This window comes from Bos grunniens, chromosome 20 (assembly GCF_055505025.1).
Source record: "Bos grunniens cultivar Pamir isolate PY7600 chromosome 20, Bosgru_T2T1.0, whole genome shotgun sequence".
NCBI lineage: Eukaryota > Metazoa > Chordata > Mammalia > Artiodactyla > Bovidae > Bos > Bos grunniens.
This window is the reverse complement of record NC_141184.1, coordinates 59,256,754-59,271,485: the sequence shown is the minus strand read 5'-3', so window position 1 is coordinate 59,271,485 and position 14,732 is coordinate 59,256,754. Positions and strand designations below refer to the sequence as shown.

The following is a 14,732-nucleotide window of genomic DNA, read 5'->3' as shown; positions in this document are numbered from 1 at the left end:
CCCACCTTTCTAGCAGCAGCAGGACAAACGGACAAGCTCTTGGCAAAATTGCATTAGGTGCCCATTGTCCCTGATGCCCTTTTCTGCTAAAGTATGTCTACTTGGCCTTCCCATGGCCTTTAGGACCATCACAGGTCCTGTTCTTGCTAATAGAAATATATCCCCCTAAATACCTATAAGCTACTATTCTTATTCTTGGGTGAGGTAGGTGAAGACAATGAAGGTCCATGAAGTTCATGATTTATGACTTGCCCGAAGTCTCAAATCTTGTGTGTGGTGAGAGCAGTGGCCAAGATCAGGCACCATGCTGCTAGTCTACTGGGTCCCAAAATCCGACTCCTCCAGGGCTGGTCAGGTAATGGGAATGAAGGGAGCCAGCCAGGTGGGGTCTGCTGCACACTGGGGAATAGGAGCCCCATAGGAAACGGGCAGCAGGGGCCCAGCTCTAGGCTAGACTAGACTCACACCACTAGGGAACACTAACTCACTGGAGGGCTTTTGTTTTTAAAAAGCTGCCCCCAAAGTCCCCAGTTAGAACTTGTTTGCTGCTTCAAAGTACCTTCAATGACAAAAGCTAATTGATTTTAGGGCTTCCCTGGTGGCTCAGACGATAAAGAATCTGCCTGCAACACGGGAGAATCAGGTTCGATCCCCGGGTCAGGAAGATACCCCGGAGAAGGGCATGGCAACCCACTCTAGTACTCTTGCCTGAAGAATCCCATGGACAGAGGAGCCTGGGCGGCTACAGTCCATGGGGTTGCAAAGAGTCAGACACGACTGAGCGACTAATACTTTCACACTAACACTCACACAAATTGATTTTATGAAGTATCTGCCCTGTAACAAGTGCTCTTACAGGTGCCAGGGAGATGGCAGGAGCAAATCAGACAAGCTTCCATTCCGCAGAGCTTACATTTAACTCCCTTTCATCAAAGTGACTTAGCTCTTCAGCACGTCATCTGTTGTGACCTCTAGACCATTTTCTCTGCCCCTCTCCATAGCCAGGCACGTTCACTAATAGACTCTGACGTTAACTTTTCTGTAATAAGCCCTTTCTACTCCCTTCTTGAACCTTACTTTATTTATCATTAATACCTGGTCAGTTTTTAAATTTTGAAGGTTATAATTTAATATTTATGGAATCATCAAAATGCATGCCCCACCTCTCAAAGTGTCAGCACCAATTGCAAAGCACACGTAAGAGGAAGGGTGTGCCCTGTTGTGAGCACAGGTGAAAACATCAGGACAGGCTGGATTCCCCGGGAGCAACATTCATTCCACCCATACATATTTATGGCGCCTCTACTATATATGCCAGGCGCTATTTTAGGGTCCGTGGATACATCTGTGGCGGGAAAAAATCCTCATCCTCAGGAAGTTGATGGCACACTGGCAATAGCTTTCTCTGAAACTAGCACTGAATCCTACCAGCCATGGGGCATGTGTGGCTTCAGTCCCAGCTGAAACAGGGAGTGAGATTTTGGAGAGATGAGAAGAACTGGAACAGCCACTCCATTGCCATCTCCAGCTTAGCTGTGTGTCCGCCACCACCATGAGACTCCAGGAACCAAATGGGGAGGTGAACAGAAGGATGGAAGAAGTAAAACAGGAGGGATGTAGGAAGTGCAACAGATGCCCTAAGGGATGCCCTCCACTCGGAAGTTGGACCGTGCAATTAAAATGCAAAACAACATTTTCCTTTCGACAGCAATGTGGTCCCTGAGTTACGGTAGCCAGCCTTCCCCTATTTACTAGTCACTATTGAGGGTGAGGCCTACCAGGTGCCGTGAGAGATCCTGAAAATGTAAAATGAGGAAATCCTGGAATCTTGCTATCTAACAATCACAGTCCAGATTATGAGCTGGCCTAGGTCACATTCACATGACTCATGAGGCACTGGTGTTCTCATTATATCAACTGCTACTAAATTAAGGTAAATGTGCTAAGTCTTGGGGATTGCAGAAATTCTGAGCAGTTATAGTTGTCCCAGAAGAGGGAAAGTGAAGGCATATATAAATTCCACTTAGGATTTTTTAATGTTTTCTATCACATTGGTATAGATAAACAGATATTTGGGCCATTTTTTTTTTAAAGCTTGTGGACAAATTGTGTCATTTGCCCATCTCTCTCCAGCCCTGTTGTGAGACAATAAGGGCATCAGCATTTCAAGATGAAAGGGCCTTTGGGAATAACATGCTTGAATTCTCTGTTCTACATCTTTCCAATTAAGTGGCCTTCTGGGAGATTTCCAGCAGCATGAAACTGACGGTCTGATGAGAGGATCCATTCTACACTGTGAGGCTGTCTTGGAAAATTCTTCCCCGCATAGGGAGCCAAAGTGTGCCATGCTATAGCCTCCTGCAGCAGCGCAAGGGTACATCCCCAAGACATACTCAGCTAAACTTACATTTTGGTTAGCAGTTCAGCTGCCCCAGAAGCTGTGCTTCTCTCATTTTCAGGCAACTTTCAGGAAGTCCATGGAGACTAACGCTAACTCCCGTCCCAACGTAGCCTGCCTCCGGGGCTTCACCATGAAAGGAACAACATCTTCCACTGCAGCATTGAGAAGCTGTGTGTGTCAGCACCTCCAAAGGGCACAGAAACCGACAATGCTCACCACCACGCTCTCCCTGGAACTTCGACGCCCACTCATTGAAAAGGAACAAAGAAGAAATCTGATCCATCACAATCAGCGGAAGAAAAAACAATTCTATGCAGATACAATAAATGCTTTTCTGTGGTAACAGCACGAATCTATTTGGAATCTCAGGGATTCCAAAATCTCAGTTCAGTTCAGTCACTCTGTCGTGTCCAATTCTTTGAGACCCCACGGACTGCAGCACGACAGGCCAACTCCCGGAGCTTGCTCAAACTCATGTCCATCGAGTTGGTGATGCCATCCAACCATCTCATCCTCTGTCCTCCCCTTCTCCTCCTGCCTTCAATCTTTCCCAGCATCAGGGTCTTTTCCAATGAATCAGTTCTTCACATCAGGTGGCCAAAGTATTGGAGCTTCAGCATCAGTCCCTCCAATGAATATTCGGGACTGATTTCCTTTAGGATGGACTGGTTGGATCTCCTTGCAGTCCAAGGGACTCTCAAGAGTCTTCTCCAACACCACAGTTCAAAAGCATCAATTCTTCGGCACTCAGCTTTCTTTATGGTCCAACTCTCACATCCATACATGACGACTGGAAAGATCATAGCTTTGACTAGACAGACTCTGATTTACATTAGACCATAATCTGGGGGCACATTATTAGAGACAGCCAACTCCAAGCAATCAACCAGAAATCTCTACTTAGAGATGACTCAGTGTGTTCAGAACTAAACTCAATCATGACTAATTTTCCTCCCTCTCCAACTCTGCTCTCTTGGTTTCTGCTCAATTAATGCTAAAAATCTCCGTGTAAATTCATTCAGAACTATCTATTGAACACTTATTGTGGTGTTTCTTTCATCACCTTTCTTTCACCACCTTCTGTGGCAAAGACTGCTATTTCCCAAACTCACTTCCTCTGTTTCCTAGATGCAAGGAAGCTGTATTTTCCAGTCATCCTTGTCATTAGGCATAGTAGAACTCCAAATTCCAAGCACGGAATGGGAGTGAGAGTAATGCCTGCCACTCTCAGGTCCAGCATCACACCATCTCCTGTGATCTTTTCGTTTTCCACCACCTGGAATGATACGCAGGGCAACTCTAAAGCCCATGTGTTGAAGAACCCTCTGGATTACTAAATGACTATGTAGAGTGGATCCTCCCCACACTTTCGGCCTGTGAGTGAAAAATACAATTCCATTTTATCTAAACCAATTGTCTGGTGGTTGATTTGTGAGCAGGACCGTAACCAATACACCTTCTATTTCCAGTTCACTCATTCATTCTTTAATAAACACTTTGCAAATGCTTACTACATCCCATGAATTGAGAAAGGCACTGGGGAAATAGAAATCACTAAAGGAGGTCACAAAGTCCATGTAAACTGGACGATTAAAGCCCCATATGAGCGAGCCCATTGCAATGCGCGTGTCTTCAATTAGTTACAGTGGAAAGATTCGAGACTTCATTTTGAATCCAAGGCTAGTTAAGCCACTTAAATATCTAAATGTGTTAGCATCTTCATCTGTAAACAGAAGCAATATTCCTTCCTGCCTAGTGTCAAGTGGATTAAATTGAAAGAGATAGAAAGCATTCTGTCAACTATCAAGTACTCTGCAAATTTTAATTTAATTGACTGCAATTGTCCTTATCCAGGACCTGTTACCATACCAGCACCTTCGCTGGAGCTTCTAACTAAAGTCCTATCTATTCTTAAAGAATAGATTGGTAAACAGATTGGGAGATTGGTAAATTTTTTCAGTCATTTTTTTATTCAGAAAAAATCTTCTAATACCCTGAAATGCTTGCAAAATGAAAGTCAAACGTTTCAGCTGAGTATTTAGGACCTTACATAGCATAGTCCCAAATTAATGTTTAAATCCAAATCAATCTCTGTACAAGTCCATGCTTTTTTTCCTACCTCATCCACCCTATCTTCTTGCCATAAACCCATTTCTTCAATGTGCCACACTCTCTTACCTTCTTGCTGTTTTATTCTTTGTTTAGTTTTGACCTTCACTGCTAACTCTCCTCATTAAAACCCTCCAGTTTTTCATGGTCCAGCTCAAATATCACCAGTTCCAAAGACATCTCTACGTCTCTCTCCAAAATCAGTTTTCAGAACCTCATCCTCCTCTGCACTACCACAGTGTTTTATTCGGAATTTCTCTCCTCCACTATTGATAGCAACTTTATTTCAAGTAGCCTATTGTTTTTAGGAAGGAAAAGGCCATGTGGGTATTTAATAAAGGCATGCTACATTGAGGGAAAAAAAGGTCAGAAGACAGTCCAGTTACTTGTGGTTGGATCATCAAAATAGACAAATTACAAGAGCAATGGAATTCTTTGGATTGTGAGAAAATCATTCCTATGCTTTAGGACCTATTATGTTCAGGGGATACTTTATAAAAGTTATTATATGAAACTTTCATATTGAAAGTCACTTTGACAATAATAAACATAATCCCATCAGCAGAAGAGTAGAACCGAAGTTCAAAGTCTTTCACTCATTTCTGCAGTCAATTCTTCAAATTTTGGTTCAGTCTTATTGTAGAAAAATGAGAGAAACACACTAAATTGTTCCACTGATGGGTCTTCCCTGGTGGCTCAGAAGGTAAAGAATCTGCCCACAATGCAAGAGACCCGGGTTTGATTCCGGGGTCAGGAAGATCCCCTGGAGAAGGGAATGGCTACCCCCTCCAGTATTCTTGCCTGGAGAATCCCATGGAGGAGCCTGGCACACTACAGTCCATGGGGTCACAAAGAGTAGTATTTTTAAGGAACTGGCCACGCATGGCAAATTTTTCATTCATTTGCATATAAGAAATAAAAAGCATTCATTAATAGAAAATAATTTGAGTCACTCTTTGCATCAACTGAGAGTGTGCTTCTACCTTCTACTTTAGGATTAAAAAAAATGGGTGGCAGGGGGGACTTCTCTGGTGATCCAGTGGTTAAGACTTCATGATCCCAATACAGCAGGCACAGGTTCAATACCCGGTCAGGGAACTAAGATCCCACATGCGGCATGGAAAGAAAATTATATATATACTTTTTAAAAAATGGGTAAGGGGAAGTTGGGTTGTGATTAGATCCAGCGAGACGAATTCTATTCACAGACACTGAATTCACGGAAATCCTAATAGATTGTATGCACTATACATACAATGCTAACAACATTTTCTATTATGTACTCTGGTGATAAGCTGGGCTAAAATGCAAGTAGAGTTCCTTGAAGATGTTTCTCTCCAGAGAAGAGAAGAATGAATTTATATCAGCCTATGAGTAAGAGGGTGGGGGTATATACGTGAGGATTCTAAAGATTCAAAAATACTAATGGTTTTAGACAAGTCAAGTACTTTGTCCTGGAAATAACATGACATAAAATAATGTATAGCATACATAAAATAATGTCTAATGTATATTAGAAAATGTTTCCTAGAAACTGTAATAAATAGTATTATTATAAAAGATGAATCAAAATTCATGACTTTCAGTGCAGACCATTTCCTAAGGAAAGCCACATGTAACATACACACATGAGTCAAACAAACTGCTAATCACTGGACATTAAGTGAAACATGAGTAACATACGCCCAGTGGAATAAGCAAGGTACATTTTCTCAGTGCTTCTGTAAAGTCATCAGGTAAACAGCTCAACCAGTTTCCTCATTTCATATGTTAACATGAAGACAATAGTTAAGGGAAAAAAAAAAAAACTTTATTGCATATTGTGGTCCACAATGTCCAGATACTCATGGTGGGATACGGGGGATGGGAAGGCAAGACAAAGCAGCCCCAGGCAGGCACTGGAGCACGCTTACCTCCAGAAGTGAAATGCGAAGAGAGGACTACAGGGACTGCCTGGGCTGGACGGGGTTGGACTCAGGCTCCTTGGAGTGAGACTGAAAGTTAAAATAATGTCATTCCAAGTGGGAGAAATGATGGCAGTAAAAATAGCATAGCTCAGTGAAGGGACTTTTGTTCCCTTTAGGCCAGAATCATCACGGCATGCCTATCGGTACCGCTAGGTAACCATCTAATCACGCGCCCCTTCTCAGCTCTAAAGCAGAGAACAAGCACAATGGTGCCTGCTGAAATTTACATTCTCAAAACTGCCGCTGCCATTTTTATTTATGCCTTTTGTTGCAGAGCAACTTGGCAGATATGTTTGACATGTGATTTTTTGCAAAGAAAAGTCGGTGATTTTTTTTATATTGCGTGTATTCTATTTCCAAGTATGAATTAATGGTAAGTCTGTATCAAAACCATCGAGAAGTAGTCACCAGAACAGAGATGAAAATTCAGGTTAAATATTGCCATTTTAAAAAAAACAAAGCAACAAATATTTCCATATAGGAAGTTATATTTTTAAGCACGTTTTAATGAAAAATACTCAGCAATATGTTGTCTAAGTCTCATAGTAAAATGTGTTCTTATGCTTATGTCCATAATAAGGAACTTCAAATTTTCTCATATATGGTTATAAAGTATTTTATTCTCCAAGAGGTTTTCTTTTTTTCCTTCAAATTCATCCATCAATGGACCATTGTAACTCCTACTCCCATCAACCCATCCAAGCCCTCAAGCACCCTCAGCAGCCAATTCTCAAATATTCAGCATGGGGGCCCAAGCTTAGAGTCCCTTTACCTTTTTTTTCCTTTAGCCTCATGGCTCTTCTCTTTTAGAGAGGAAAGGGAACAAATTAGTCAACTCATTTACTTGCAACAATTCTGCCAAGAGATCTATCAAGATATGAAGTAAATACTAGTTGATTTCCAATTACTTTCACATGGCAAAACCAAAATAAGAATTAGCTGAGTATTCTAGTACCGACTCTTAAGCTGAAGTGAGCCCTGAAAACTCCTGCTACATTACAATGAGTTTCTTCAAGAACATTCTTCTGCCTGTCCTTTGGTCCATGACTCTACACTGTACATGTTCTTACCTTAGGCAAAGAGTTTTTGGAACTGAGCTGCACACTGGCTAATTCAAGCTGGCTGTGCTCTTCACTGAACAGAGACGTGGCAGCCGTGGCTAACATCAGATTCAGGCTTACCAAATTCTTAACGCCATCCTAGCTTCCCATTATGTGGATAATTGAGACTTGGCTGTATTTGATGCAAACCAAAATGTCAGTTGTTGCTCACAATGCTCCAATTTGTTTAATAAAATGTTTCAAAGGAGGAACATTTTATATCTTCTAAAACCACGCTTGGGCTTGGTGCCAGTACTCAGTAGACTAAGGAACTGATTTCCTTATACATTCAGAGCACATTCAGATTCTGCTGCTCTTCAACATACTGTACTCTAACTTAGCAGCTCACTGGAAAGCCCTCCTGAGTGCCCACTGATAGAGCTGTCATCTAGTCTAAGCACAGCCTTATCTTTTTCTTCTGGTCCTAAAATAGGCATGAAAAGACAATGGAGCCACTCTGCCTCCACGCAGAGACATGTTATCATATGTGCTATAAAGTGTCTATGAACCTAATTCTACAGTAAAATTGGGGGGGAAAAAAAAGGAATGAAAAAAACACACTCAATTTCTCAGAAATCAGAAAGCCATGCATAGGCTCTCTAAATATGAGAAATTTCTGAATAAATTAGTAACCATTAATTTCTGAAATATTAATATATTTGCTGTCTCAATCCAGGATTTCGATTTCTGAAACAGGAATCAGAAACACTTCATGTTATTGATAAATCAGATGGGAAAATTTTGAATTGCCTCTACAGAGTGTAAAATATGCTAGTGTAAGAGTCCATGCTGCAGGATCTATGGAATAAACTTTCCTGAAGAAAAACAGAAATGTCTCATGAGAGAACATTCAAAAGCTGTTCTGCACAGTTTGTCTGTTATAAGGTCCCCAAATAAATAAAATTATATACATTAAATGTGCCCTTAATAAAATCAGTGATAAGACTTTTCATTATAACCATTCTCTGCAGTGGTAAGAAACTGAATTTACTCAAAGACTGCAGAACTAGCTTTCTCCATGAATGAATATGAAATAAGCTATGTCTACCTAACAGTAGTTTTACATTTCAAGGTAAACAAAATGTTCAAAGTGAATTTCTATTGTCATTGTCAATGACATTGAAGAGTGATCCTCTATTCTACTGCCTCAAGCTCCTCAGGTACAAAATAAGCTATTTCAGATCCACAGTGTCACGTACCAGGGTAGAGGCTAGACTGAGGGGTTATGGCCCCGGTACCAAAACAAAATGCAGGGAACCCCCTGTGTTGAGCTGACCTGTGTGTCATCATCAGCACTGGCAACGTCCTAAAATTGGTGGCACAGCTCAGCCTTGCAAATTATATATGAAACAGTAGATACAACTGAGTTTGTACTTTAGAAAGTAACTTTGAAGTATCTCCTGTTAATGTGGATGAGACATCAAAATCGAAAGAAAGAAAAACTGTAATGTGAAACGATACGTGCCAAAGCCAAAAGGGATAACAAGGAAGCGGCACAACCAGAACGAAAGGTGACAGTGAAGTCGGGGGTTAAAACTAAGTTTCTGGGCCTGGAACACAGAGCCACAGGCATCTGAGCTGTGCAGTGCCAGAATGCTAGAGAGAGGAGGATTAAGTAGAAAAAAGTGTGGATGCCACTAAAATATTCCACACAGATGAGGGGGGCTGAATGCCAGGGTGGAGATGGGGACAAATCAGTAGCATTGGGCAAATACTCTTTGTATCTCTGTTGTATAAAAAGCCATGTCTAGCAAGAAGGTTGTAGGAGCCCTCTAAGTTTTCTAAGTGAGCACTTGTTAGTTAAAAAATCAGTGTGTAATTTTAGAGCAAGAACTGATGGAGAAAGTACTCAAATCGCTTCAGAAATGTCATGTTTTCATTCATTTATCAACCTAGGAAACAGCTTCCCTTGTGTGACGCATCTCCAGGGGTTAAGGGGAAGAGCGACTCCTCAGAACTGGGCACAGGTCTCCCCTGCAGTCTCCTCCTGGAAGGAGTCCAGCATCAATGAGGTGATCAAGGTTGTGCAGATTTCAATGAAAATGCAATTTTATACCTGTATGGCAAGTGAGACAACATATTTATATTTTTCTAGCAGAAATCTATTGTGCTGTTTATTATTTTAAGTGTGCCAGCACAGACTAACTCACAGCTTCTGCGTCTTTGACAAACAGATTTAAAATAAAAATTTGCTGACACTTCCTGCATCACAGATGTTTAACTTCTGCGCCACAAATTAGATATGGGCATTTTACGGGGCTGCATCAAATCAGAAGGCAAGTCAGATGTGTTAATGGGTTTAAAAAAAAAAGGTAAGCAAACACAGAGCTCAACTAGGTAAACACACCGCATGAGGTGGCTGGAGACTCTGCAGAAGGACGCAAAATGTACCACAGTTCATTAATATTCTGCTGCACAGATAAAGCATGGATCACATCTAATGAGTGTGACAAATAACCCTTCTCTTGCACTCTTATCCATTGTAATATCTTCTGTTATCCAAGCCAGACAGAGGCCCTTCTTTAGAACAAGGCAGCATGGGGATAAACAAACAGTAAGAGAGAAGGAAAAAAAAAAAAAAAAAAGACACACCACGGCCTGCTGATACATTCTTTCACAATGAGCTGTTAAGATGTTTCCAGCACTGAGGTTTAGTAACTTTAAATATGCAGCAGCTTTTCCTCTGACTGCAATGCAAAATGCTGGGTCGGGGCTTCCACATAGGCTGAAATCAAATGCCATACATTTAAGACAGGTTCCTTCCAGCTCACACTGCAGTGCTCTGAGGCTGTCAGTACAAACAAATGCTAAAGAGCTATTGGTCGCAGGAAAGCGAGTGCCATGCAGAAAGCATTAAAATATTAAAGAGAGACAATACTTACTCCAAGGTCAGCCCCGGAATCTGTAGTCTTTCCCGCTGGGCTTTCATGGTTGTTATATGTTACCACACTCTATTGTAACCATGACACACATTCCCTGCCAGCGTCCCGGCGATGACAGAGAGCCGAAATGAACCTCTAGAAAGGGCTGGACTAACCTTCTCTCGAGGGGGAGGGGGATCCTGCAAGTTTCGGTCCTTCCACCTCCAGCGGTAATCAAGAGATGTCAGCCGCTTTCCTCAGGTTAACGACAGTGCACACCGCACTGATTTCGTTAAGGGAATGAGGCTTTTGGCTCTGCATATCAAGTAATTGGTTTCTGATTTTTTTTTTTTTCAAAGAAAGTCGCTCCTCTCACAGACCCAGTTTTCACCTCAGTGAAATGAAAAGTCCTCTTCACCATGTAGACTGGAAAAAATAATAACAAAGCAACAGCATCATACTTATAAAAGAGTTTATTTCAGCAAACCTCAACTATTCCCTGCCTCCTGGGGATGCTCCTGAATAGAATTTGGCCACCCGCAGGAAGTTCTGCTTATTCTTTCCCTGGTGGAGTTAACAAAATCAGTCATGTTCCACAAGAAAGACACGGGGGACGGTTGCCCAATGAAAATAATTAGATTTTTTTTCTATATATGGCAATCATCAGAAAGAGGAATAAACTAACTGCCTTAATTTGGGGGAAGTTGAACTCTGCTGTGAGGCAAAGACTTGTGTGAACAGGCAAAACCCTACAATTGGGAAAATACCAACTGGAGACACAAGAGATTGGAGCCTGTATTTTCATTTTGGAAAACGGATTTTTAAGAACAGCGCAGTGCTAAGCACGTTAACAAGAGCAATCAAATACGAATAAGGAAGGAAACAGAACATATATTCTGGAAGCCTGAAAGTTTCATCCTGTATTTATTCAAGGAGCACAATTTTTCACAGTATTCATAACTTGGGACTAAGTGTACCTCCATCGCTGTGCATGAAGAATTTATCTCACTCACTTCCTCTAATGCAAAATTTAAAATGATTTACAAATTGGCAACCATTGGTTTGTTGAGAAGAAATACTAGGATAAATCAGGATTTTACTTTAGCAAGTCTGGGTATTTTACTTTAGCAAGTCATGGCTGTTTCACCACAGCAACTGTGTTCAAGTGGTTACATTTTAAAGGCCATGAAGTCAAACTCCATCTTTTAACAGATGAGGAAGCTGAGGGCTCACAGTTGGTGGTAGAACCGGGATTAGATTCGGGTGTGTTTATTCCTGTCCCAGGGGCCTTCAGAGTAGGGCTGTCCTGTGCAGCTGTTCAGGTTGCGCCCTGCACAAGGGTGCCGGGCAGGAAGGGAAGTCACGGCTGAAATCCAGCCTGCTTCTCACTTTGCCAAGCCTGCACTCAGGCTCTGGGCTGCTTCCACCTCTTTTGTCTCCTCACTTCTACAACGTTACGCTCGGCTATGTACCATCTAGAGGACCATCTGTTTACGAGCCTACTAAGGTGCACGTGGACGAGAGGAAGTCCACGTGCTCTTCCCCGGACCTTACCTCCTAATCTGCCAACTTGTTCTGGGCATTTGTTAATATTACTTCTGCTTCTTTGTGAGCTCACAGAACTCACCAATCCTCTGCCCTGTTACAGGCAACATATTCACACAGAGAATACTCACTGGTTAGTACTGCAAGGAGGCACCTAAAAGTGTAAACTAATAAACGTAAGTAGCATTTTGCATAAAACAACAAGAAATAATGAAAATACAATGGAATACAAAAGAGGAAGGATCAACTTTGCTCCCCATTCTACACCCAGGATACTTTTTTGCAATGTAAAATATCCAGAATCTCACCATTCTTTCCACCCAAAACACCTTGATTCAAGACATACTGTGTCCTGACCAGGTCACTGTCATTTCCTTCTAACTGAATTCTCTACTTTCTCCCTGCCACCCTCCTACACTTTGTTGGCCACACAGACTCCAAGATGCTCATTTTCAGAATGTATCATTCCTCTGCTCAAACTTCTTCACTAGTTTCCTTCTTATTCCAAGTAAAAGCCAAAAACCTGGCAAACTTGGCCAAAAAATGGGACAACTGAGCATCAATAGGAGTGACAATAGCAATATGTTAAAATGTATCCAAAGGTTGAAACTATGAGCTCAAGGAGATAGAAGAGGAAGGAAAAAAGGAAGGAAGCCAGCCCATCAGCCAGGGTCATCTTTGGAAGATGTTAGAAAACTATCCCATTAATTTTAAAAATTGGTAAAGGGGAAAAATTCAGCACTTATCCTGCTTTCCCTATGAACAGAACCTCATAGATGCAAAATGATTCTCTTCATAGACATATTCCAAGTGGTAAATATGGAATGAATGACAACATGAGATTACTGCCATTTTTCAAACCCCAACAAATCAACAGATCTAGGTCATAATCACTGGTAACTGCTGACATCACTAGGAGATAACCTGATACCATGTGCTGCTTGATATAACATCTGAAGTCTTCTCATCAAACAAAGCCATGTCACTCTTGGATACAACTGCACCACTACATCAAAATGCCATTTCACAGGGATCATAGTGACAAGGGAACATATTAACACCATAGAAAGATGAACATAAGCTACACTGTGAAAGCCAGAACAAATGATCTGATCCCTTAAACATTTTCAAAGCAATAGTGAAAAAAAAAAGATGGAAAAAGAATCTCAACTTTAAAAAAGACTTGAGAAATACTGACTAAATGCAACACATAAACATTTTGGGAGTCTAATACCAAACATATAATCAAACATTTAGAAAACAATTACTGTAATAGACTCCCCTCACACCAAAATATGTGCACACATACTGGGTATTTGTTAATACTCATAATTTATCTTTAAATATAATATTGGAATCAATCATTTTTAATTTCTCACCTTCTAGAGATATACCCCCAAATATTCACAGATAAAATGTCTACGCTTTGCTTCAGGTTAACCTAGAGAGAGAGAGTAAGATATATGAGAGAAAAGTAGGAACTTCCCTGGTGGTCTAATGGTTAAGAACCCGCCTTCCAAGACAGAGGATGTGGGTTCAGTTCCTGGTCAGAAAACTAAGATCCTACATGCTATGGGGCAAGTAAGCCTGCATGCTACAACCAAGAACTGACACAGTCAAATAAACACAGAAAAAAAAATTTTTTTTTTAAAGAAGAAGAAGAAAAGCAAAAAAAAAAGTGGCCCTGAGTAAATATTTATTAGGCCTGGGTGATAGGTAGATAGGGGGTTCATTATACTGTTCTGTTTAGCACATGCCTGAAATTTTCTGTAACAAAAATTGAAGAAGAGTTTGTACAAGGACTGCAATGATCCATGTGACATGTACAGGCCCATCTCCCTGGCCTCCTCTCCTACAACTCCCATGCTCATTCCTGGCTGTTCTTCACATGTACCAGGAACACTCCTACCCCAGGGCCTCTGCACTATTTCCACTCCCTGAACTCTTTCCTCTGAGATGTCCAGATATCCTGCCTATTTGGAACGAGAAGCCTTCCCCACACCTAGTGCTTCCTTATCATCCTGATGTCTTTTTCTCCTCTGCTTATCATCATTAGATGTTATTGGTACTTATTGACTGATTGTCTGCCTTTCCCTATGCAGGGAGGCGCCAAGAAGGTGAGTAGGTCGTGTGTATCTCCAGTGCCAAGAACAGCTCACATAGGTTTCCAATACCTATCTCCTGAAAGCTGAATAAATGTCCCTCCCTATATAGCTGCAACCGCCAACCAAAGAGACTCGGCCTCTTCTTTCTCATATTTATAGATTCCTGCAGCCTTAATTGTTGGAACTTACATGTCAGAACCATGACCTCAGAGAGTTGTCTTCAAGAGACTGGAGAACTGGGACATGTTCATTCATCACATGAAGACCCAAAAAGCCCCCACTGACTGCAAGGCACACATCAGAGACCAGGTGCTCACACGCGGGTGTGGAGAAAACCAAGGTCACACAAGCCTAGTGTGCTGCGTTTTGACAGGAGGTACGTAGGTGGGGAAACTGGTTTAAACTACTTTGGGATCACTGAGAAGACATTCACAGAGGCTGGAGTTAAGCAGCCTTCCCATCTTACGAGTGAAGATCACTGTGCAACCACATTAATGGTGGCAATACGGATTTGGACAAACCCAGTGGCATGGCTTCGGAGAAGGCAATGGCACCCCACTCCAGTACTACTGCCTGGAAAATCCCATGGGCGGAGGAGCCTGGTAGGCTGCAGTCCATGGGGTCGCTAAGAGTCGGACATGACT

The 14,732-nt window shown here is 41.7% G+C and overlaps 1 protein-coding gene across 18 annotated transcripts in view; it reads right to left on the bottom strand.

The window, feature by feature from the left end:
* Nucleotides 1-14,732, bottom strand: part of MAST4 (microtubule associated serine/threonine kinase family member 4) — a 616,403-nt gene that overhangs the window by 218,384 nt on the left and 383,287 nt on the right. For 2 of the 18 annotated variants that reach the window (XM_086362020.1, XM_086362027.1), the window contains exons 1-2: nucleotides 10,460-13,383; nucleotides 6,424-6,504 (exon numbers count right to left, since the gene is read on the bottom strand). The exons of 15 other annotated variants lie outside the window; for them this stretch is intronic. In XM_086362020.1, the coding sequence (XP_086218146.1) occupies nucleotides 6,424-6,504; nucleotides 10,460-10,506 (128 nt within the window). In that variant the 5' untranslated portion in view covers nucleotides 10,507-13,383. Of the gene's footprint in view, nucleotides 1-6,423; nucleotides 6,505-10,459; nucleotides 13,384-14,732 lie in introns of those variants that run through there. One more of the 18 variants, XM_086362025.1, reaches the window with a different exon arrangement.